Source organism: Apis mellifera, linkage group LG4 (genome assembly GCF_003254395.2).
Source record: "Apis mellifera strain DH4 linkage group LG4, Amel_HAv3.1, whole genome shotgun sequence".
Taxonomy (NCBI): Eukaryota; Metazoa; Arthropoda; class Insecta; order Hymenoptera; family Apidae; genus Apis; species Apis mellifera.
Window position 1 is genome coordinate 8184653 of NC_037641.1, and position 23986 is coordinate 8208638.

At 44.0% G+C, this 23986-nt stretch overlaps 1 protein-coding gene and 1 long non-coding RNA gene across 2 annotated transcripts in view; both read left to right on the plus strand.

Moving 5' to 3' along the window:
• The first annotated feature begins 9994 nt into the window (after nt 1–9994).
• The window catches only part of LOC113218549, a 37214-nt gene continuing 23222 nt past the window's right edge, over nt 9995–23986 (plus strand). The window contains exon 1 of the long non-coding RNA XR_003304541.1: nt 9995–10329. This is a non-coding gene — a long non-coding RNA (uncharacterized LOC113218549). The remainder of the gene's footprint in view (nt 10330–23986) is intronic.
• Nucleotides 20106–21482, plus strand: LOC408807. The gene is made up of 2 exons (XM_397526.7): nt 20106–20271; nt 20673–21482. Exons 1-2 carry the CDS (start codon nt 20155–20157, stop codon nt 21378–21380), a joined length of 825 nt encoding a protein of 274 aa, XP_397526.2. The 5' UTR covers nt 20106–20154; the 3' UTR covers nt 21381–21482.

Sequence of the window (23986 nt, forward strand, 5' to 3'; positions counted from 1 at the left end):
TCGTTTCGATTCGAGAAAATTATTCTTTTCAAGAATTCAAGTTTAGGGTATATTTTGAACAGAGTTTTAAAAAGATTTAAAAATTTTTAAATTCTCGGGTATCAGTCAAACTATTTTGCAAACCTCTCCTCCTGCATCCGTGAGAATATCGGATGGATGCGAGACTTAACAAGCGCCATGGGAAAAGGCGAAAGCCCATCCCGGGTACGTGCGTCGGCAGTTAGTTTCGCGCGCATACGTAATCAGAATTTGCGTGTAGAATCTCGACTTTTGTGTCGTTGGAAGAGGGTACACGGGATACGCGCTTAAAAGGTGGCACGTTGAGCCGCGCTCACGTGCTGTCGCTTATAAGGCAAATCGCTTCGTCGGCGGCACGAACTTCCCTTTAAAGGGCGATGCAATTCCTTCGGCCGCGCCACCGGCCAACTAACTATCCCTTTCCTCGTCGATTCGACGATAATCACCGCGCCAGTTCGTTCGTGGGACTGTCGACAGAGTTCCAGAGATTTTTCTCCAAATTTCTCTCCAAAGGAAATATCTTTCCCCGCTTTCGTTTCGAAGAAAAAAAATAATCCAAATCATTGTACTCGAGAAAAAAGAAGAAATATAAAATCGAGAGTAACATTTTTCGGATTAAATCTGGGTATTGAAAATTGAAAGGATATTTTTTATCGGTTAAATCTAAAATCGATGGTAAAACTGAGAAACGATTGAGAGATTGGAGAAGAAATCTTGTCCAGTAGAAATAAGCGTAGCTTTCGTCGTTCGCGAAGAAAAACACGAAAAACCTTGGAAATAAATCTCCGATGATAATGGCTTGTATACGTCGCGATTTGCATAATAAATGTTTCGTAATAATCGAATCCTCGTCACATCGGCCCCCAATCTCCTCGATAGTCGCGCACGAACGTTCGCCTCGTTACGCATCGAGCACGCCAATTACAAACACAATTATGCGCAAGGGGTGCGAGCACGAGCTACGTGTTCGCGGATCAAATTCACTCATCACTGGCACACCGTATATACCGTATATACAAATGCAATATACCCCTAGTGTAAACAGTTAACGCACACGTACACACACACATATACGTATGCATCGTTTAGATACTTAGTTTCACGACCCTCTCTCTCTCTCTTTCTCTCTCGTTCCATTCGATTCCTCCTTGATTCCTTTTTTTTTCTCTCATCTAAAAGAATCAGTCGGAAAGTAAACGCTAAACGATAAATACACACTCTTCACGCGATGAAAACCCGGTGGACGGACTCCTATCTTCTCGTCATCGTTTCAATCGATACCACCCACGTTCCTCGTTAATTTTCATCTTTCATCCCCCCTCCCTCCTCCGAAGAAGAACATCCACTGAAAGTGCAGTAACAGCTCCGTCAAAAAAGCAATATCCGGCGAGCACCGAGCCGTTAATTATGCCGTCGCCCGTGTCGCGAGGCGGGCGAGGGAGGAGGGGGAGGGAGATCCTCGCATACGCGTATGAAGTATTTCCATTTCCATGATTGGACCGGCGAGGAATTGGCGGCCGCCGCGCGTATACCGCCGCGACAGATGGAGATTCGTGATTCCGCGCGTGTGTGTGTGTGTGGGGCACACAGAGGGGAGGGAGGGGGTCACGAAGGAAAGAGAAAAGCCAGATCCAGTGGTCGAGCGGTGGAACAGAGAGAGAGAGAGTGAGACGATCTCTCTCTTTTTCTCTCCAGCCGTATATATCTCTCTCTCACTCTCCCTGTGGCAGTCACAGGATGGGAGGTCGCCGCGTGTTAGGGACGCGCCGCGTGTCAATTAAGTGGCTCTGACCGGTGAGATACGGGAACTCCTTTCCATACGGATATGCATACGCTGTACTCTCGCTTCGAATCCGCTTCGGTTATCGTTTACACGTACGCGAGGCCGCACAGGGGAGGGCGTTCCAACAATGCGCGCTACGGGACTGATGCTTGACAGGGCGGATATACCGTTGATTTGTTTCGCTTTGGAAAAAAGGGACCACCTAGCGGTTGCCTTCCTCGTCGACCGAGAGGAATCGTGACTTTGGAAGAAAGGTTTTCGAAGGGGAAGGAAGTAATCGGATTCGAAGGGGTTGTGTAAGTTGTAGGTTGATCGCGAATGTTTGTAGAAATGTTAGAAATGTTAGAATTGTTCGATGATTGTTCAATGTGTTCCATCCGATTTGTGATGGAATTCAATTTTTCGAACGATGCTTTTGGCATTTTGATTTGAGATAATGCGTTCTTCCATTCTTTTTTGAAATAATGAAAGATAATTCTTCGAAGTTATATATTGAATGGAGAGAAAGAGGAAAGGACGATACATTTCCTCTTTAAAATAGGTTTTTAGAGACTTAAAGTTACTATAAGGAATGAGGTAGGAAAGAGGAGAATCGTGGAATACTCGACTGGTTCTACATATATATAGATGATCCTCCGGTAGATTTATCGGCAAAGTTGTATTGTAGAAATATTTGGTTTTAAAGTGAAGATTCTATTTGAATTGATGTTCGAAAGGATGATTGGAAAGTTTCACAGACACACGTACATTATCCTAAACCGAATATATTAAACCGAATTTAACTCGATAATTTATCCAAATATACATTTCCACGGAAATGAAAAATTATATCGAGTACAATTTGTCCTTACGCGTTATCGAACGATTCGAAATTTAAATTTTCATCACTGATTTATTCCCTCTGCGTAAAGGAGAAGCGGAGGGACAAAGGTTCCCGTGGAAGTGTTACCGATACAGAGAAATAACGAGATACTCGGGGACTCGGAAGTTGGAAACTTTTGACAAGTTCACGGTATCTTTGATAAAAACATTCTCTTATTCCGTTTAATGGAATAAACGAAACTCGAAAATCGCTCGAGGAGCAGCAGCAGTTTCCTCTCCGACAACCACTTATCTCTTAAGTACGTATAATCTGCAGGGCCGACGCAACTTATAAAGTTAAATGTACGTATACATTTTGCGTAAATAGCCCCACTCATTTTCATCCTTGTTTCATCCTTCCCTCCCGGGGATCCCATCGCGGATCCCATCTTCCTCCCTCCACCTTTCTTATTTCACCTTCTTCGTCCCCTTTTGTATTTCTTCTCTTTTTCGCCTCTTCTCCTTCTTCCCTCGTCGTCTATATCCGTGGCGGGAGCGCGTGACACGAGACCTCGTTATGATGACCCCAGCTGGAAATGTTTCACGAACGCCCTATCCGTCGCGATCAAGAACCGATCCCTGTTTGCCTTCGGTCTCAATGACGCAGCCATCGCTAAAGTATTATCCTTCCTCTTTTCTTTTCTCCGCCCTCACCTTTGACTCCCCCCCCTCCCCGGCATTATCCACGAGGATTCGTTTCGAGATAGACCGATAGAATCGGATTTCCATCATTTTTGTTGGGAAAAAGGTGGGAAAAAGTGTTTTTTGGTGAAGAAAATTTTGTTTTATTTTTAAACCGTTGAGAAATATATATATAGAGAGAGGAAAGTTATATATTTGAGTTGAAGTATTTTGATATTGTCGATTGAAAATTATCTGATTAGGTTCAAGGATGTGAACGTTTTCATAAAACACGACGATAAATTCACAAAATTTGAAAGTGGGAAGATTATTTATGAATATATATGCAACGGTGCAAGTGGTATGTAAATTTTTCGTGTTTCTTTAATCTTACTACACGCATTACGATCGTTTCGCTGGTAATAACGATAATTATCCACAATTGCTTTTTAATAATATATAATTCCTACAGAAATATTCAAATAGCTGTTCAGCGCTCGTTACGATGCGCACACGGTATGATATACGGTATAAAGATAAAAATGTTAATTTTAAAAATTAACATTGATCGAGGAGGAGAAAAATAATATTCTTAATTGTGTATATACGCTATAATCAAAATTAACCAATCCCTCATTTACTTACTCCTATAAACTTGATTTTATCGTAGGAAAAAATTCGAATAAAATTCGCCGAAAATATTTAACCATTATCGATCGAATTTCTGTCGAAATCAACGCCGCGAAAGATAATCCTCTCTCGATTCGCAACAAACAAAGCGCGAGACTAGGAAGATTGTCGCGCGCAATACTCCTTCTTCCATCCACCCACTCATCCATCCATTCATCCCCTTCGAAGTGGAACAGAATAGCGACGGTCAGCCGATGTTGCCACCCCACCCGTTTTCTAACCGAACTTGCAACTTGAATATTCACGAGAGGCATTATGTTTTTCCGCGGGGGGAGGAGGAGGAACAGGAGGAGGAGGAGGGAAAGAAAGTAATTAAGCGCTAATGGAGAGGGCAATGGTTGGATCCACGAAAGGAGCTTTACAACGAAGCGTCAAAGTGCAAACATTAAATATGCCGTGGACGATTTTTAAGGATGCGTTAGAGGAGGGAGGGAGGGAGGGCTTACACTGTTAATGGAAGGATAAGAGGGAGCGGCGGGGGAGGTTGGGCGAGGGGCGAGGGATTTGAAGGATGCGAGAGGACACGAGCGTGAAAAGGGTGAAAGGGTCGAGGACCGGAAGTTCACGAATAGGGTTGATGCCCGCGCGGGGGAGGGGGAGCCAGAGGGTGAAGAGCGGTTTAACGCGTTTCCGCGGTAGAGCGGTTTAACGCGCACATACCGCGTCTTCGTGTGTGCCACCGCCTCTCTGATATCGCGCGCGCGTGTGTGTGCGCGCATACATGCACAGAAGGGGTCGTGGAACGCGTGTCTCGGCGAGGGAGGAAGATTCTTAAGGGAAGATTTTGAGTTAATGGTTAATTAAACGGTTATTTTCGGGCCCTCTCATCTTCCTTTTTTCTCTTGCCTCGTCTTTTGCGCGGTAATTTGTCAAGATTTGTATCTATTTCTCGATGAAACATTTTGTAAATTTTTTATCAAATTCTTGCGATACTTTTTTCTTATCGGAACGAAAGAAACGTTGAGAAAAGTATCGCGTTTCTCGTGTATCGATTATGACAATCGACACTTATTTTTCTTTTTTTCTTTTGGCACATAATTGCACGTTTATACGAATTGAAAAATGAAACAAGATTTCAAGAAACGCGTATTAATATTAATCGCTCGTCGATCACTTTGTGATTCCATTCGACTAAGTCTATTACCATTATTGTACGCTGCGAGGAATCGTAACACGTTCGCCAACTGATTACTCGGGCTTGCATACAAGATACTTGTTCCGGCAGCTGTAGGTTCGCGTTACGGTTTTCGCGATTGTAAATTCGAATTTCTGGTTCGGCGTAATGCGCCGGACACGGCGAGTTCCGAAGGTATAATTTATCACGCAGCTGAGGGAGTTACAGCAAGGGCCAAATGGAAAATTCGGATTAAGCTTCGGATCGCAGCGCGAAGAAATTTAACGAGGCTTATCCCAACGATTCAATTAGATAAATTATTTTATTACAAACTATTTTCCTCTTTTTCTTTTCTTCATTTCCTCAACGTATCGCCGAAGACATGGATTGGGTTAAATGGAAAATTTGGATTAAGGCAATCGCAACGATTCAACGGGATAAATTATTTTATTATTGTCGCGAAACTTTGTACTCCATAAATTATTTTCCTTTTTCATTTCGTCGCTGGATTGACACACGTTCGCCTAGATGGACGAACGGTACATTATAAAATTAGAAAATACTGTAATTCGAGCGTTGGAAATTAAGTGGTTCGTGGAACCTGTATCAGCATGCATACGTCACACAATGTGGGACACGGATAAAGGGGATAGAACAGCTTTTAAGCTCGTAATGAAATGCTAAACGCAACGTCGAGGGTACGGTTGCGGCGTAAAGAATGGTCGTGTAAAACTTTCGTGACGACTCGTGTCGTGGTGTATTATCAGTGCCATTTGTAATGCTGATTCGACGACCGCTGGCCCGAGAAATTGTTCGCGTTTCACTTCGTATGAAATTACGAAGCGCGAAGCTATAAAGTGTGCCACGTTGGCCGGCAAGTAATTTTTATTATCTGTATTATTCGGACTCCGTCACAAATACGACGAGCGTTTTATTACAAGCTGCCGATTACGGCAGGCGTTACGCATTCTTTAAACCCTTAATTCCAATTATTAATCGCGTGACTTCTCCCCCGGCGGTGTCATGTCTGCACGGGGATGATTAGACGGTTACGCTAGCTGTTACGCTACTTTCCACGAACAATCTTAAATTTACGTTTCTTCGAAATTGCAATTTAAAGCGAATCGATATCGAGTCATTTTGCATTTATCCGAGTAAATCAACTCGTCTGACTATACTTGAATTTCGTGATCGCAAGTGGTCTCTCGCCGAAACATTAATCATACATTTATTTCAATTTGTTACGGCGTAATAAAACAGCGTGCTCCTTTTATCTCAATTTTTATCCATAGATAAAATACATTTAAAAAAAGAAAAACGAGTTGGAGAATCGGAAAGATTAATTTAAATTATACACAAAATCTCCTCTCTACTGGATGAGAAAGGGTGAGAAACCACCATCATCGCAAATACCCGAGTAAACGAAACCAGCACGGTGGCAATTTACCTTCTTCGTCCATAAACCGTTGAGCAGATCGTTTCGTACATGGTTTGCGCGAATCATGATCCCGTAATCGGCGGATAAGGAAACGCGAAGACGAAAAGGAAACGTGGGCACGTATAAACGGGTAATCTACATCCTCGGTGGAAAAGGTCGAGGCATCGTAGAGTGGAGGAGAAACCATCCGCCCCTGGAGGCGGGTAGGCGGCCAAGAGTCGGGAGCGCGCACGATCTATCCACGGTGCCCGTGCGTGTTCGTGACTTGGGTCGGGCATAGGTATCGGGCGGGGGGCCCCGGGTTGGGCCCCGTTCTCTCCCGGCCATAAGGGGATCTCCCACCTCACGATCGCGGCACCGACGCCGGAACAGGCGAGAGAGGCCTCCTCCACAGCCACGATCGTCGCTATATCCAGAAGGGCAACGCTTGAAACCATGTGTATATTTGTGTGTGTTTGTGTAAGTAAGAGAGGCGACCGATCCTCGCGCTTCCTTCGATCCTGGTTTCGGCCCTAAGGAGCAGTCACGGAGCGGCAACCCTTGCCGTGGCGGGCGTTAGAATGGCCAGAGGGGACGGGCGAGGTTGTAAAGGAGGGCGAGGATGGCATCAGACTGCCGCGGGTTGGGGAGGGAGGGGAGGAGGCAAGTGGCGAAGAGGTGGGCAAGAGAGGGTCGACGGTTTGGAAAGAGGAGGGCCAGGGGGGAGGCAAAGACTCTCCGCAGGTCGATACCATCGCTAAGAGCCACCAGGTTCAGGTCTCCCGCTGCTTCTATGCACCGGTGGGCGGGAGAGAGAGGGAAGAGAAGGACGAGAAAGGGTGAGAAGGACATGAGAGGGAGGGAGAGAGAGAGAGGGACGGTGGGCAAGGAGGAAGAGAAAGGTTAAGATAGTTAAAGGGAGGAGGATGGGAATAGAAGGCTTCCCCGTAATTATTCAGCAAGGAGGACCCGCGGGTCAAGTCGGGTTATCTTAGCACTAGGATGCAGGGTTATCTACCCTGGCTTACTCTCGTTCCTCCCCGTCGTTGGACCGAGAACCACGCAGCGCGAGGAAGAGGGACCCTTCCCTCTTTGCCTCGTAAACATTCCCTGTTTCGCGTCTCTAGCACGCTCTCTGTATGAATATACCTTACGTGTGCGTATATATATGTGTGTGTGTGTATATATATGTACTTGGAAACGACTGGTGCTGTTGATACACCGATACGATCGACCGCTGGAGGAGACTCGATTTGGGAATTTCGCGGTGACGAGAGAGAGGTTGATGTGTATTCGGTTCACGACGATGACGACCACGACGACGACGACGATGTTTCTCGAGGAGGGACTTCGGTCTTTCGAAAGTTTCGCGATCGATACAGCTTTCAGAATCCGTTTAAATGAATAATCGCTTAATCGAGAGAAAAGATTCGTTTCGAGCTTAACTGGGATATATATTTTTAAAACAAATCTCTCTTTCATCAATCTCTCTCTCTCTTCAAAAGAAAAAAGAACACACGATCTCCAAATATATCTCGTTTCATCGCGTATTCAAACACCGAACGCACATCAATTGTGCATCCAGTATTACACATCCCTTGCGCGATAATCCGTACGCAATAAACGCAAATCGGGAGGGGACGGTTATACGTTTCCATCTCGCGTACGTTCGAGGCTGACGAAATTTCCGGAAGGATTGATCCGGGCTGAACACCCTTTGAAAGGGGTGTATCGACGGGGGGACGTACGATACACCACCTCCCCGATTCCTCGGGATCCGCTCGTGTCACGGACCTCGTGTCTGGCCTCGGACATACTTTCGCGCTACGTGTGCAACGCGGAGCGAGCGTGGATCCTGTAGGCGCGCGTAGCGGCACGCACACGCGCGTGCGCGTACGTGGCGGTCCTTGGCCTACGTGACGGGCATACGGCCGCAAGTGTGCAAACGCAAGTTGGGCCACAACCGCGACAATTGCGGGCTACGCGTCCACGAACGTGTCCCATTTGGCCCGTTCGCCAGTTGCCGAGGATCCGAACGGTATTACGTGGCTTTCTCGTCGAGGTGCAACGAAGACGAAGGGGAGACGAAGGGGAACGCATATGCAGGGATAGAAGGCACGTAGAGCCTCTATGCAGAGGCTCCAGCTGCGCCATGTGCGTCGTTTGCCGCAAACGTGACGGCGCTCGTCATACGCCGCGGAGGAGACGCGATCCCTTTTTATAAATCCTGCTTAAGGCGGAACGGAGTCGAGCCAACGCCCTCAACCTCTTCTTCCTTCTTCGTCCACGCTTTTCCACAGATCTACGAGCACTAAAGTTGCATGGTTGGTGTCGGGATTTTGAGGGAAAAGATAGGAAATTGATTTATTCCGCTCGAGAATTTACAATTGTACGAACAAAGGAATTTCGACGAAACTTTTTGCGTCTTTTCTCGCTCGAGCGTAAATGTAAACAAACAAGCTTCCAAGTTCACTTCGATCGACTTTAGGCGTATATCTCCGCTCCGCCAATTATCGCGCGTTCGTAAACAAACATTGATCTCGCGTCAAGGTTTCTCCTCTCTTGTACACAAAAGCGTCGTAACCGTGGGAAACCGTGCTCGGTTAATGCGCGTCAAAATCAAACGATTCGTATCGTAGACGAGACGTTTTCGTTTCGTAAGAGGGAATCGAGAGAGTGAGTCTCCCGGCATTTGAATGTACGGAACGGTCAAGAAGATTTGGTCCCTGAAATACGACTTTGGATCGGGTTTGGAATCTCCTTCGGCACGGATAATGCCCGGTCGTTCTGGGTTTCCAGTGAAAATTAAAGAGGGAGGAGAGGCCAAAGAGAGAGAGAGAGAGAGAGGAAAGAAAAGCAAGGTGAAAGAGAAACGACGGAGAAAAGGGTGAAGGAGGAGAGAGACGGAGATCACTGGTCTGATTTCACGCTCGGGCTGTTTAGCGATGGACGTAGATACGAGATACCTTCTCGAGCGTGCAGCAACAGCGGGATACCAATCCCCTGGCTGGTCGAGATCGTGACCTTCCATCCGGGGCGAGTTTTCTCAAAAAAGTGGTTTGAGATGGAACCGGCCAAAAAACGTCAAAGACCGCGTATAAACTAAACGCGTCGTTGCTTTAAACGTATCGCTACTACGAACGATGGCGCTGGTGGTTTCGGCGAAAAATTTGGCCACGCTGTGAAAATATACGGTTCTTGGAAAATACACGATCTTGCGATATCTTCAGCTCCCCCATTTTTCCCTCCTTCCCTTTATTTTTACGTACGATAGAATCTCGTGAATTTCGCGATCGATTTGAAAAATTTCACGAGAAAATTAGAATAGTAGATCACTAGGTCACTTGTAAAAAAAAAAATCTACCTCAACCTGCCATTCCTGTCTCGCACGTATGTCAAAAAATTCGATCCTTCTCCACTCTCTCAAAATATTAATAGTATTAATACGTTTCGATAAACTCGTTATTAATTCCTTTTCGATATTTGCCATACGTGATATCGCAAAATTTCCCTAGCTGAAGATACATCCAAATATCGGAAAGTATTAAATTTTGGCATAAATAGAGGGACAAAAACTTTTCGTTAAAAATTGAAAATAACCGAAATATCCGGCTATCGATACCCTTTCATTTTTTTCTTTCTTCTTTCTTTTTTCTAGCAACGAAATACACACGTACGGGAAGAAGATATATGTGTATATATATACCCCTCGCGGGGTATATATATTTCGAAGCGGGATGCTGTAGATAATCCGCACCGTCGGCAGAATCAGGGCAGAGAAATTACCGGCCGGCCGCGATTTCCCACGCAGCTCGCCTTCGCGAGGTAAGAGTGTGTTTTTAGAGTACACGAAGAGGAGGAGATTCCCGATCGAGATTAAACGAGCAATCGTATCGATGCCACCACCAACGTGTGCAAAAGTATTTGTAGCCTCGCAGCATCAGCGGATACGAATTACGGTTCGATTCTACCATCCACCCTCCTTCCTCTCTCCCCTCCTCTCCTCCACCTGTCGTTTGTATCTTATGGAATATATCGGAAAACGTCGCGTGGATACTCGAATTCCAATCCGAATTTTTCGCGGTTTTCTCGTAATAATCGGGAAGCGATTGATCTACCATAAGATAGCTTCTTTGGGGACGAGTCGATGAAATTTTTTTCGGAATAAAATTGGGTAAATTATGACCGATTCTCGAGAAAGTACAAATTGAGTTCGTACATTTAGAGTTATTCGATCGGTGGTTGTTTCGCATTTCCGTGAAATAAAAAATTTGTCAGCTTCCTGTAACGGTGTATCATTTATAAAATTTTTTTCGAATAAAATGTCAATCTTGAAATAATAGATTCCTGTCGATCAATCAATCGTCATACTGTCATTCGATCGATTCATTTTTCTATAAACACACACGACACTCAAATAGAAGTTAATATTCATTCCATGTTTTACTTCTCTTTTTTTTTTATTATATTTATTAAATTTCTACGTCGCGTAATATTTATGTAAATTCATTTCTTTTTTTTCAAAATACAGATCAATTCGAGGTTTTTCTTCTTCCGGAATTTTAATCGATACATTCGATAATAGAAAAGTTCGATTTATAATCTCTCTTCGAAAATCGAATTAAGTAATCCGTTCGATTTCTTTGAAAAAGAAAATGTTTGTACGATTGTTCGATCCGATCGATGATCGAGTAAAGCGGAAGAGAAAACGCACGACTCTTTATTTAGCGCGTTATCGCAGCAAGAATCGAAACTCTGTCCATTAAAAAAAATGACTCATCGTATTATAAGTAACCGATCGTATCTCGAGAAGATGTTATTAATTAAAATTCGTTGTTCAATCACGAGCCGGTGAATCGGGTAATCTTTCGGGAATTGTAAGAATAAATCTGACTAAAAAGAGAGAGCGGAAATATACATATATAAATAAATCACGCGCGAGATCTCGCCTCAATAGAAATTCGGGGGGAACGTAAAATCTGGTTCTCGCATACATTTTCAAGCATGAATTAAAGATATAATTACTCGTGCTTAAGAGCAAGGGTAGACAAACTGAACGTTAATATATTTCAGATTTGGATATTATGACGGTAACTCTTGCGGTAAATTAAATTAATTTCTGCCAGGGCGAGAGATTGTTAGGCGGATAGGTAACGCTGTCACTTGTGAGTTATTATCACGCGAGTTATTATCACACGCGTCTATGCATTCACCGTGAAAGACGTCGTTCCGTAACTACATCTGTGACTGGCATCGCCATCCGTGGAAACCCGTGGAAACGGCTTGGGCGCAGTTAGGCTGATTGCACGTCGTCGTTGCGTTCGGCAAAACGAAAAGGTTAACTGCGCCCCGCCAAATGTGTTTCTTCCGACCAACCTGTCTTATTTTCGATCTTCGACGAACTCTCCTCTCTCTTCCTCTTCGATGTTTGGATAAAAAAAGATTTAATTTCAAAATCGAATTAATACATTCCTTTCGTCGCTGCGCACACCTGAGCACATATTCCTCGACGCTATGTCACCCGACACCTTAAGAAGAAGGTACTTACAAAGAAACATTCAAACAATACACCATTCCTCCACGTTGTCTTCGAATAATCAAAGGCTCGCGTTAAATACGAGCAGCCACGTCTTATCCCTTAGGTTATCTTCTACCTACTCTGCTTTCCAAGAAGCCAAGTGCTTTCGCGTTCTCGCCTTACCTCGCCTCGCGCGTGTCGTTTCCAACGTGTCGACCGCGGGATGCATAAGCGGAACAATGACGTCTCGTCGAAACTGTAACTGTTTTCGATGCAAAAAAACGCCGCCCGCTCTATCGCGATACGTATAAAAATTCCGTTTAAGAATAGAAGAGGAGGTTTCACGGAAACGTTTCGTTCCGTCCATCGATTTCCGTGAAACCGAGAGCCAAACCCGAGCCACGTCCTCCTCGTTTCGAAAGAGATCGGGCCAAGTTCGAATTTCGCGGACGCCACTTAATTACGACCGCCGCTTTTTTATTCACCGCGACACGGAATGCAAAGAGGAAAGAAAAAAAGAAAAGAAGAATAGATCCTCGTGTGTATATGTGTGTGTGTGTGTGTGTGTGGGCGCGACGTGTCGCGATGAATGGAACACGAAGGTACGAAGGCCGTTTCGCGGAAGGGTAAGGATTTAATTACTAAGAATGGAGTGAGCCGCGACGCAGAAAAATGTCTTGCGCCCGGGCGTAATTTAATTAAGATAATTGAAGCGGCCACCGAGCAAATAATTACGCGCCAGGGAACTTTTTCTCTCCGGGGCCTTCCCTCCTCTTTCCGCTCGAAAATTAAGCCTCCAATTGGTTAATTGCTGGATCTCGCGTCGACGAGTACCAAGAAATTTCGATCGAGATTAAAAATTTGATTTTTTTTTTATCTTCCCTTCTTCATTCCTCTCTTTAAGAAACTCCAGATTTACAATCGAATCCGCAGCAACGAACTTTCCCCACTTTTCCTCCCCGCAACTATCCTATTTACAGAACGAGAAGCAAACAATAAACCGGCAAGAGAGAAAGAGAGACACAGAGAGAGACTTATGGGCTAAAACCGTTCGGTATATCGGTGACAACTTTTACCACGCAAAAGTAGAAGTAGAAGGAGGAGGAGGAGGAGGGGATATAGGGAGCGCGGTTCAGTTCCGCTCGTTCGATCTCCTCGAACTGTCCCGCCGGACACTACAATCGACTATTATTCGCCGTCAGGCCGAATGGTATATCTCCTCGGCGAATCTTGCCCCTTTGGGGGAGACGAATGGTTTCTAAACTAACACGTGAACCTGGCTCGTTGTCAGACGGGGGTGCGGAGAGGGGGTGTGTTGAAGAGTTGAGAAGCACGCAAGTGTACAAGGAGTAGCAGCGTTTTAATGCGGCCGCATTTCGTAATCTGTACACACACACACACACCGTCGGGAGGAGGATTGGAACGGCCAGCCAGCCTCCCCCTCCTCCCCCACGCACTCCATCCAGCGCCTCCTCTCGCCTCTCACCGCGACCGACCCGCCGGTTGTGCGCATAACCGTATACGGATCGACGATTATCGCGATGCGGTCGCTGCGCGTCTTCTCCCCGAGTTAAGAAATAAATCAGGCCAACGGTTTGGCATTAATTGAGCTGCATTGTATAACAGCCGCGCCGGTGAAATACGCCGCGCCATCGATTTACGATAGATAAAACGTACTTTATGGGGATGGTTCCGAGGGAGGCCCGGCTTGTTTATCCCGTCCCGCGATTCCTCGAGGATTGGAGAGCGTGGAGATGAAGGGATGGGAGAGGAGGGAGGGATGGGAAGCGTCGGTGATGATGGTTACATCATCGAAACGTGTCGTATCGTCTCGTTTTTCTCCGATGATGACGTCGTTTATATCGTTGGCTCGAGTGATGCTGGATATCGAATGCCGGTATTGGGGGAATAATAATTCGTTTCGCGGGAAGGGAGAGGGGGAGGTTTTAAAACGGTGGAGGAGATTATCGGTTTGACGATAGGAGTAGACGATTTTAGAAGTAGAGACAACATAGGATAGAGGTTTTTTTTTCTGTGTATTGTATCGCCTATTGTTTTTTTTTTTTTTTTTAAATTTCCATCGATTCAAATTTCTCACGCAGTTTGAAGTTATGTGCGCTTAATTAACGCAGCGCTTCGTATTGCAATAATATGAGCGAGAAGGGATGGACACCCTTTGATACGTTATACGCCGAGTCACTTCAGTTTCTTGTCGACGTTTGTTTTCTTAGAATTACGGAGGGATCTCGTGGCAAGAAGCTGGTGGCTCGTTGCTCGAGTAGTGGAAATTCACGGTAGAGAAATTGAAATTCGTCGGGCAATTGCGTAATTGGAAAGTTGTTTGTTTAATTTTTGTTTGTTTATTTTTTTTTTTAATTTTATCATTAAACAAAGTTTATCTCTCGTCATTTTTTTTTCCATTTTTTCCCCGGAGGGGAAGTGTTTCCACTTTTATCGAATTGGTTGAAAAGACACGACTTCATCTCGCGGCTATTTAAAACTGGCGCTGATAATTTGCAAACCATCTCGCTACCTCGTAAAGATGCGGCTTACGACGTTAGTCCCACCCAGTAGTTACGCCATTCTTATCCCTGTTTTATCTTCCCCGCAACGAGTATTCTCGACGCTAAAGATCTATCTTTATCCTGGACCTTGTCCCACGAAGTTTTTCCCCCGAAGATATCGTAGTAACGAAGTAAAAAAAAAAAAAAAAAAAAGAAAAAAAACTTTTCCCCGATATTCTTTCTCCATTTTCTTCCTTCGAGAATATATCATAAATTTTTACGTACGTGATATTTTATTTTAACGATTGTATCAACAGAGATAAATTTAATATTAATTCTAACTATTCTCTGCTTATGACTATATAACAATTCTATTCTTACGGTAAGGATTTAAAAAGTAAATTTAAAAACTATCTACTTTTATCTTTAACTTAAATTTTACTCTCGAACGTTGAAACTGGAATATTTCGGTGAATGTAGACAATTTATTATTACGTGTTCCTCGCGCGAGATACCTGTTGAGGAGGGAAAAATTAGGACGAGAAAGATATCCCATTTTGACCCAATTTTAAAAGTGGTGGCACGCACGTCGCAAATGCACGGAAACACTCCGTTGTTCCCACATCGTATTCTATCGGGTTAAAAGCAGATTCGCGCTTTGCCGCGCCGCGGAACGGTTTATTGCGTCCATATATCCTTAGCTAACTGTTCATTCATGAGTTGAGTTCGCGTATTGAAATATAGCATCCCCCCTCGTCACGCGCGCGCGTGTTTCGATTGTGACTCGCTCGAGAACAATTTTTCGAACGAATCTCCATCGCTATCCTATGGCGTATACCCATAAAAAAATATGGAATAACATAATTTCAGATTGATTTCCAGACACACTTTCTTCGTTTCATTCGCATCTGTTCGTCGTGTCTTAAAATTTAAATATTAAATCGCTTCTGACATAAATAAAAATACGATTATAATCTCTCAACCACCAATTTGCGCCGATTTAATTCAGAATATATAAGAAACGAAGAAAGAGGTATTTAATCTTTTTCACTCCGACAATACTTTGACAATAATATTTTTTTCTTAAAATTCTAGAGTCCCTCTTCTGAATCGAAGTGAAACAAATCGAAAAGGAATGAAAGAGAGGGGAATTAAAAATTACAGGGGCAAGTATTTACGAAACGAACGCGTGACATTGTGCTCGCTTCGATCGTTATCCGCTTCATCCTTTTTTTTTTTTTTATCATAACGCAATTATCCGATTTTTCTTTTTCTTCGCCTTTCGTGTGCGAGCATCGAAGAAACGAAAATCGCTATCAGTCAAAACGTTCATCCCGGCTCGCATGTCGCGTTTAATATTATTTCATCGTGGCACGCGATGAAGTTATAAGGGAACTGAACGGATCGTATCGAATTTTGATACGATCGTAAATTTAAATACGAGTGTTTATTTGGTCTTGGCTACAGATAATATTCTGGCATAAAAAGGAAAAAAAGAACCTTCCTTTTTTCTCTACGGTTCTTAATGGATTCTTTAATATCGTCAGATTAAAAACAAAAAAGAAAAGTAAAGAAACGCGAGCTCTCCCTTTTCGAATCACGAGATCGACTAATGTATTTATTTCGTCCACGCGACACGTTTCACAATCAAATTCGTAATTTGATTTACAACCCTTATATTTTATGCACCGCCACATACCGGCCACCTATTATTATTATTATTATTATTTTTCCCCGGTTATCGGCCTCTACGATATCACAGTCGCAGGATATCTGTGCTCTTTAATCCTTTCTCACAAGGAAAAAAATTGAAAAATTCTTTTATTAAAAATTGAGAAATTAGAAAAGGAAGAAGAAGAAATACTATTAATTTACAATTTTTAGAACGAAAGAGAAACACACAGATATCTGAGATATGTTACTTTAGAGGAATAATATTTATGAATCATGGAGGAAAATCTAGCGAGATCGACTTGTAAACACGTTACGCAATTTTTTTAATCCTCTCTCTCTCTCTCTCTCTCTCAGGAATATCACATCGCCGCGTCGTGATTTCCTAACACGATCCCCGCAGTTGCTGTTTCTTCGGTTATCTGCAGGGAATTCCCTGGGATAACCGACAACTGATGTTTGACAAACAAGCTACTCCAATAATAGACCGTGGATAAACGTTCTTTATCGGTGATATACAATGTTCGAATATTCAACGCACTGATCATCCAATATTTGACTCGGCTATTCAAATTGGAATTTAGGATACGTTCGATCGTGTGCTCGCGGGTTCGTTGTTGCTCGCCCCGTCGTTGAATTCGTTACTCGATACACGAAACTTTGGATAATCTAACAATCCTTCCGTTCCCAGATTGTTCAAAGTTTAAGCTTAAATTAACGATCGTATAATCGAATAAATATATTGACGCAAAACGAAACACCTACGTTTTTAAAAATTTTTTAACTCGAGCCATTCGTTGCAAGAAAAGTTACAAGTTCAAATTAATAAAAATCGAGCGCGAAGGCAGGTTTCCATTATAAATTTCGAATCGAATTAAAAAAAAAGAAACAAACAAATCGAACCGATCCGTTTCTTGAATCGCAAAACCCAACCCCTCTCCCCCTCTATTCGCAACCCTTTCTCTCCTTCCCCTCGATCTTCGTATCCCTCGTGGTGGACAACTGTTGCTGGTACCGCATCCATTATTACAGCATTACGATTTGCCGCAGCACCACGTGCACCGCGCTTATGCATATATGCAGACCTCTCGTGCGCTCTTCCGCGCGTGTACACCGTGTTCCGAATGTATGTACACATGTTAAAAACTTAAATACACAGAACCGAAGAAAGAATTTCCTTGCGGTTACGCGTGTATCAAGTAGCAAAGAGCGAGAGGGAGTTATATTGTCTCTTCGTAAACTTCTTTATCGATGATAAAGGAGCGGTGAGAAATAAATCGGAGAGAAATTCTTTGAAAGATAAAACTATGGCGTTATTTCCTTATTGCGAATTTTTTCTTTTCATTTTTTTTTTTTTTTTTGGAAGGCGTTTACAGAAGTTTCGAAGCGCAAGAAGATGGGATTTTCCATCATCCGTGACACAAATGTGATGGAAATTTTGAGGGTATATTTTTATATATTATATATATAACTCGTGGATGGTTAATTTATAGTTTTACGTGTACGTAGTTTGTATTCCGGGACGCACCTGCTGTCTGCGATTTCATTTATTTAGAATACACGTGTACAGGTGAAGAGGTTCTTTCGCTAAATAAACGAGTAAATAAATAAATTTTACATGCTCTCCTCGGTGGATTATCTCAGGTATTCCTCCCGCTACAAATGCCGCGGAGGAATTATAAAAACCTCTTGAAGATGCATCGCGGTATTTAAAAAGAAAAAAGAAAAAAAAGAAACGCGAATAAATGGAAGAATTTCGTCGAAGTAACAAAATTTCGTCTAATCTTTCCGTCGAATCTCGAAATTTAATATCATTCGACATTATTATTCAATCTTTATCAAACAAATTCAAATTCGACACGATATCTCTGCATAATTTCTTGCTCCTCGTGCAACGTATATAATATTAATAAATTTCGACAGAAGATAGAAATTTTCACGATTATCTCCCCGCTTTTTACGATCCTTAATTTACGTACCTTCGAAATCGGACGCGCACCTGTCCTATAATTTGCAACAAACTTTTCCTATAATAACCGTTCAATCCTCGATAAACCACGCTAAACCAGAAATCTTCGATTCATCGTCGATAACTCGACGCACCGTTCACGCACCTTTACGCCTTACGCGTTTCGGCATTCCCTTCGTGGTTATCGCGATCCACATGCCGCGACACGCACGGCTCCCCCTCTTATCGCCGTCGTCCATCGTCTCTCTCTCTCTCTTTTTTTCTCCCAATAAGAAACGCGCGTCAACCACTTTCGTCAGCCGGCGCAATGACAACGACGCATCGTCAGGTGGCCTTTATATATATTTATATATATATATATATATATTTATATATATATATATATATTGGCCGATTACAGCGGCGCGGATCGGCGAGTAACGCGCTTTATTATTACGCGCCTCGTACCACGCTCCCTCGAACGGGCTTAATGTCTGTAAAACACGTACAAGACGGTATCACGAACCGGGCATCGTATTCGATATTTCATAGCCCGATGGGAATTCGAACGATGCCCGACACGAGATTATCCGCTCCCGAATTTTTCCCCTCAATTATAAGTTTCCCGAGCGCGGCTTGTTCCATCGCCACCACCGCTGCTTTCCACCCTTTCCCCGCTCGGTTCAACGACACATCTATATAAGCGTTTTCTCAAGTTTATTTTATATTTCTGTCATTTTGTTCCAACGAGACGAAATAATAATCGAAGGTTATAGAAATTATATATGGTTCGTATAATTAACCCCTCGAGAATTTTGGAAACGTGAACAAGTTCGCGCAGTCTTCGAGCCAATTGTAAATATTCCGGGCATCGCTTGTCTTTTTAACTCTTACATTTTATGGAAAAAAATAAATAAGAAGAAACAATGTTATGTCGACTATAAGATCGACATCAGCCGAATCTCTACTGAAGAATATGCCAAAACTGAATTATAGAGAACGAGGCGAATTATCTTCCGGAAACGCGAAGCATTGGGCTTATTTTTCGAAGCACATTGATCCAACAGCATTAAAATTAAGACCGTCGAAATCTTGTAGAGTTTGCCAAAAAAATAAAAAACGTAGAGAAGTGCAAAGTTCCTTTACATCTACCAGAATGCTTCGAATTATATCACATTGCAGATTATTAATTTTGTATCACTGATTTTGTAGTACTAGGTATCTACCACAATTATTGCATCAGGTTGTAATTACATATTCCACAAATATTTATAATTTTAAGAAGGCGCCGCCGCTAATATTTATATTTGATCATCGTATTACGGGTTATGCTTGTAATTGTAGCTTAAAGGGTTAATTCGTGAAAGAAAGAAAGAAGAAGAATCGAACGACGACTCGCGTGCCTCCCCCATTTTCAACGTAATTTCCATTCTTAGCTTAGCCACGAATGGAAAGCCGCGTGAAAGAGGCGTGAAAAGGAAGCGATCTCTCGCTCGATCGATATTGCGGCCGGCGTGTGAATCGAGGAGAGAACCGGTTCCGTCCCCAGAACAAGAACATTAACACAGGTGACACCGGGAATCCGAGGAGGAATCCTAATTATTCGATCGGTTACGTTCCTCCCTCCCCCCTTTCGAATCGTTGTGCGTGAAAGAGACGTGGCTCGCGTGAGTATCCCCAATATAATCGACGCAATCGTGTCCTCTCCTCTTCGACGAGTCGATCGTTTGTCTCGAGAAAGAGAGAGCGAGCGAAGCAGCTCCGTTTTCCTTCCTCGAGCTCGTTCGAGGAAACGCTCGTTTTATTTAATTTAACACGTGTGTGTTTATTCTTCGAGATGCTGCGTATTTCCCCGGCTTCTATATTTTCCACGGCCGACCGTGACATTAATATCTGCGGTCGGATTGAATATCATTAAATCGAATCGGTGCCTCGCTCGATTCGAATCGGTATAAAAGGCGAATCCCCGAGGCGTGCCAGGGATAGTCGGCAGTGAAATTTCGCGGAACATGAGAGGCTCGCTGATAATATTGGCTACGTGTTTCGCAGCCTGCGTGGCAGTCTGCCGCCCTGGCTTGAACGGAAGGAATGATTGGTACCGGTGCGAGGGGTTGAACGAAATAAGCGTAAGAACTTGCTCGACTTTTCTTCTTCTTTTTCTTCCCCGAATTCTTGCCCGATAATTCGGAAAAAAGAGTTAGCTCGGTTTCGACGATTTCAGATTTCGTAAGGAATCTCGATTATTTTATTTCGATAAGATCTGAATCGAAATTTTCGTTTCACGTTTAATCCAAATTATATAATACAACCGCCTAACTTCATATATGAAACATGTTCTATATCTGTTAATATTACAGCTCTGTTATGAGCGCGAATAATATTTGCCGCGAATAATTACTCCGTTTAATCGCGCGATACGATTTAAGTAATTGCAACGATATATCGTGTTCAATTTTCCAGAATATCGAGCAAAATCCCTTTTTCTTTCCAAGCAAACGTTAAAATAAAAATGATGCACGTTAAACAGGAATCGGTATTGCCGTTTGGCGCGGTCGGATTGAGCATCGTGGAATCGAATGTGAGCAGGATTCGGAGCGGCTCGTTCGCCAAGCTTTCCGAGTCGTTGGAACAGTTGAACGTAACCGGATGCGGGGTGGAGACGATCGAGCCGGCCGCCTTCGCCGGTCTCGGCAAATTAAAAGTATTGGGTTTGGTCGATAACAAGATTCGAAGCATCGACGCATCTTGGATCAGAGACGTGTCGAGGAGTCTGAAGGCGTTGATCGTGTGGCGTAATCGGATCACGGAAATAGATCCCGAAATTTACGATCTGTTGACCGAGCTGGAAGTTTGGGACATCGCTCACAACGAGCTCGCCAATTGTCTGCAACCGGAAGCGTTGAAGAAGCTGAAGAAACTTGGAACGATCTTGATCGCGGGCAACCCGTGGGCGTACAGATGCCGCTTTTCCATGACCTGGTATCTGGGCAAGAATCACGTACGTTTCATCAGGGATTGGGGCATAACCGATCTTCTGATCGAGGAGTGTCTGGCTCACGAGCCGGGCGCGCAGCAAGACGACGCGATTTTGAACGAATGCGTGGACAGAAAGATCGGCTCCTCCGACTCGTTGCCTCAAAGCGTGGCCGGGTTGAACGAGCAAGTTCGAGAATTGGCTCGAAAGCTTCGCAGCTTGGAGGCCGACGTGGCCACGTTGAAGAAGTCGAGGATCTGATTCCATTCGTTCAACTTATATATATTTCTTCGATACGTCGCCTTATCACGAATAATAAACAGTAAATCTACATCGAGATGTAGATATTATTTAAAATGCAAATGATGATTATTTTTACCGAGCAAATTTCTCTCAAAGATAGAGATATTATTCAGAAAGGTATTCGCAATACCTTGTACGCCATATCAGCGCGTATCAATCAAAGAAGAGAGTCATCGCGCATCCTGCATCGATAACGATCAACACCACGTATCCCCGTATATCGATCGTAGTCGAGCGCTGTTTCCATATTAATAAACATAAGCCGGTTGAAAATTACGCCTTCCCATTAATAACATCGAGCCACGTATATATATATTTCCTTCCGAATATACTTCTCCTTAAAAAAAAATAAAAATCACCGAGATTTCCCAGAAGCTGGGAGAGCGAAAACGGAACCGTTAATATCTAAACACCTAAATCACAATGGCACGTCATAGAGCCGCGTTAAATCACGATGCGTCTACCAGCTGATCCACGGATCTCTCGCCCGATTCTCTCCGCCTGTGGGACAAGAACATTCCGGCTCCCTCTCCCCCTTGCTCCCCCCGGTTTAGTAGCCGCCATTTATCACTTGGCGGCGGCGATGGCGGCGGTGGCGGCGCATTTGAAAAAAATGCGTATCGCGTACACACGCGGACGGATCACGCTCGCGCACGCTTCGTGAGATCTTTGACGCGGTTTCCGCGGTCATTAATAATGGCGCGCCTGTGCCGCGTAAAAATACGGTACCCTTGGGGGGGGAGGCAGGATATATCGGCCCAGCTGCGAAACCGGCAGCGGCCCCCGTTCGTGTGTACGCGCGCGTGTGCGTGCGCGCAACCGTTGGGAACGGCGCTTAAAACCGTTTACCCGCGGCGCCGATGAGTAACCGCTTCTGTAACGAGACCCTTCTCTCCTCTCCGCGCGAGAGGATCTCTCTTTCGGGTCTCGAGTTCTTCGATCGATCGATCGATTAGCACGCGGATGTTTATCGCGGAATTCGAGCGTGCAAATACGATTCTGGAGGAAGAAGAGGTTTCGAAGGAAAGCTTTTATCACACGAATTATTATTCGAAAACAATCGAGGGAACGTTGTTGGAAAGAAAGCGAAGGGAGGAATGATTGTTCGGGAAGCGTTTAATCGGACATTGGTCGAGGATGGAGTGGAAGCACGGTAGGCGCACGGTAGGCAAAGACCTTAGGAAAGGATATTGTTCCACCTCCTGGCTCGCGGAGAGAAACTGCTCGCGGACGCGTGATTTATAGGGAGAATCTCGTGCGCCTCGTGCTCGCACCGCCATCGTCCAGATCCTCCTCTCTTCTTGCGTTGTCTTCGTCGTCGTCTTTCGACTCTCTGCCTCTCCGTGGCGCTGCACCAACCAACATTCTCTCCCGTATGCAGAGTGCTCCAGTTCCCACGCAACGCGGGGCTATGCACTCTCTAAGCGTGTTCCTTGTCGTATATACGTTTATATACACGTGTGTATGTGTGTGGAGCTGGTTTTATGCGCTCCTGTTACGCACCCATCCTTTGCCGCAACCGTATTCGCGCTGGCATTAGCGTCTTCGAACGCCTTTTGCGGACCAGGAAACGCGGCTCGTTATTGTGTCGCTTCGAGAGACGCGCTCCTTAACTCTTTTCGGACCAGACGTGTCCCAAACGTGACGCGGATAGGATCTTTTTCCATTCACTTTTTCCCCCTTCCATCGTCGATTCGGGAATCGCTGTTAATTATGCGCTTCGAGTTTTTTTTCTCGATATGTATATGCGTGTACGGTTGCTCGGTCGGTAAGTAATGGATAATTAAACGAAGGGAAATCTGGAGCGTTATTATTAAAAAGTCAATTATTCCCTAATTGGTATTAAATTAACACCTCGTATGAATAATCTTCTCCTTTATATCTCTCGATCAATTATCCCAATTAACTTTGTAACTTATAAGAGATAGATAGATTTTTCGAATTGGAGAGAGATCTAAAAATAGCCGGGTAGAGGAATCGATCTATCTTCTCTTTCGACTTCTCTATCTCTCTATCTTTCTTTCTCTCTTTTTTTCTCCCCTCCCTTTTCGTTTTCGGCGATTTCGTTGTTTTCATCGCGGCGTTTCAACCGTGTTTTCGATCGTTATTTATCTTATATACATTGTGCACGCTTTGTGGTAAATCATGTTTAATAAGCCATAAGTTACGCTTTTGCCCCGCTGTATTTATGATATGTTGATCCTTATCCGAATGATGTACATTAACGATCGAAGCGAGAAATCTGTATATACACTCGGATCCGGTGTATACACCGGTATCTATCCCGGAGAGTAGAGTCTAGACGAGTAACGCGCTGTAGGCAGTTAACCGCTTATCCGACAGAAACGTATCGAATGCAAATATCTTGTGCGAACGTGGCACGGTTCGAGGTGCGTTTAAACGAATTCGATCCTCCAATTCTTTTCATTTCTCGCCATTTTGTAGTTTTTAGGCTCGCGTGTATCGAGCGAATTGGGGGATCTATTTTAGATATATATATAGAGGGGATAAGGAAAGATCGGGAGAACGAGGGCGAAGTAAGGAAAGTTTCGATGAAGCATAAA

Coding starts and splice junctions, on each gene's coding strand:
- LOC408807 (XM_397526.7), top strand. CDS start 20,155: ATGAGAGGCTCGCTGATAATATTGGCTACGTGTTTCGCAGCCTGCGTG. Junction 20,272..20,672: donor AGGGGTTGAACGAAATAAGC/GTAAGAACTTGC, acceptor CACGTTAAACAG/GAATCGGTATTGCCGTTTGG.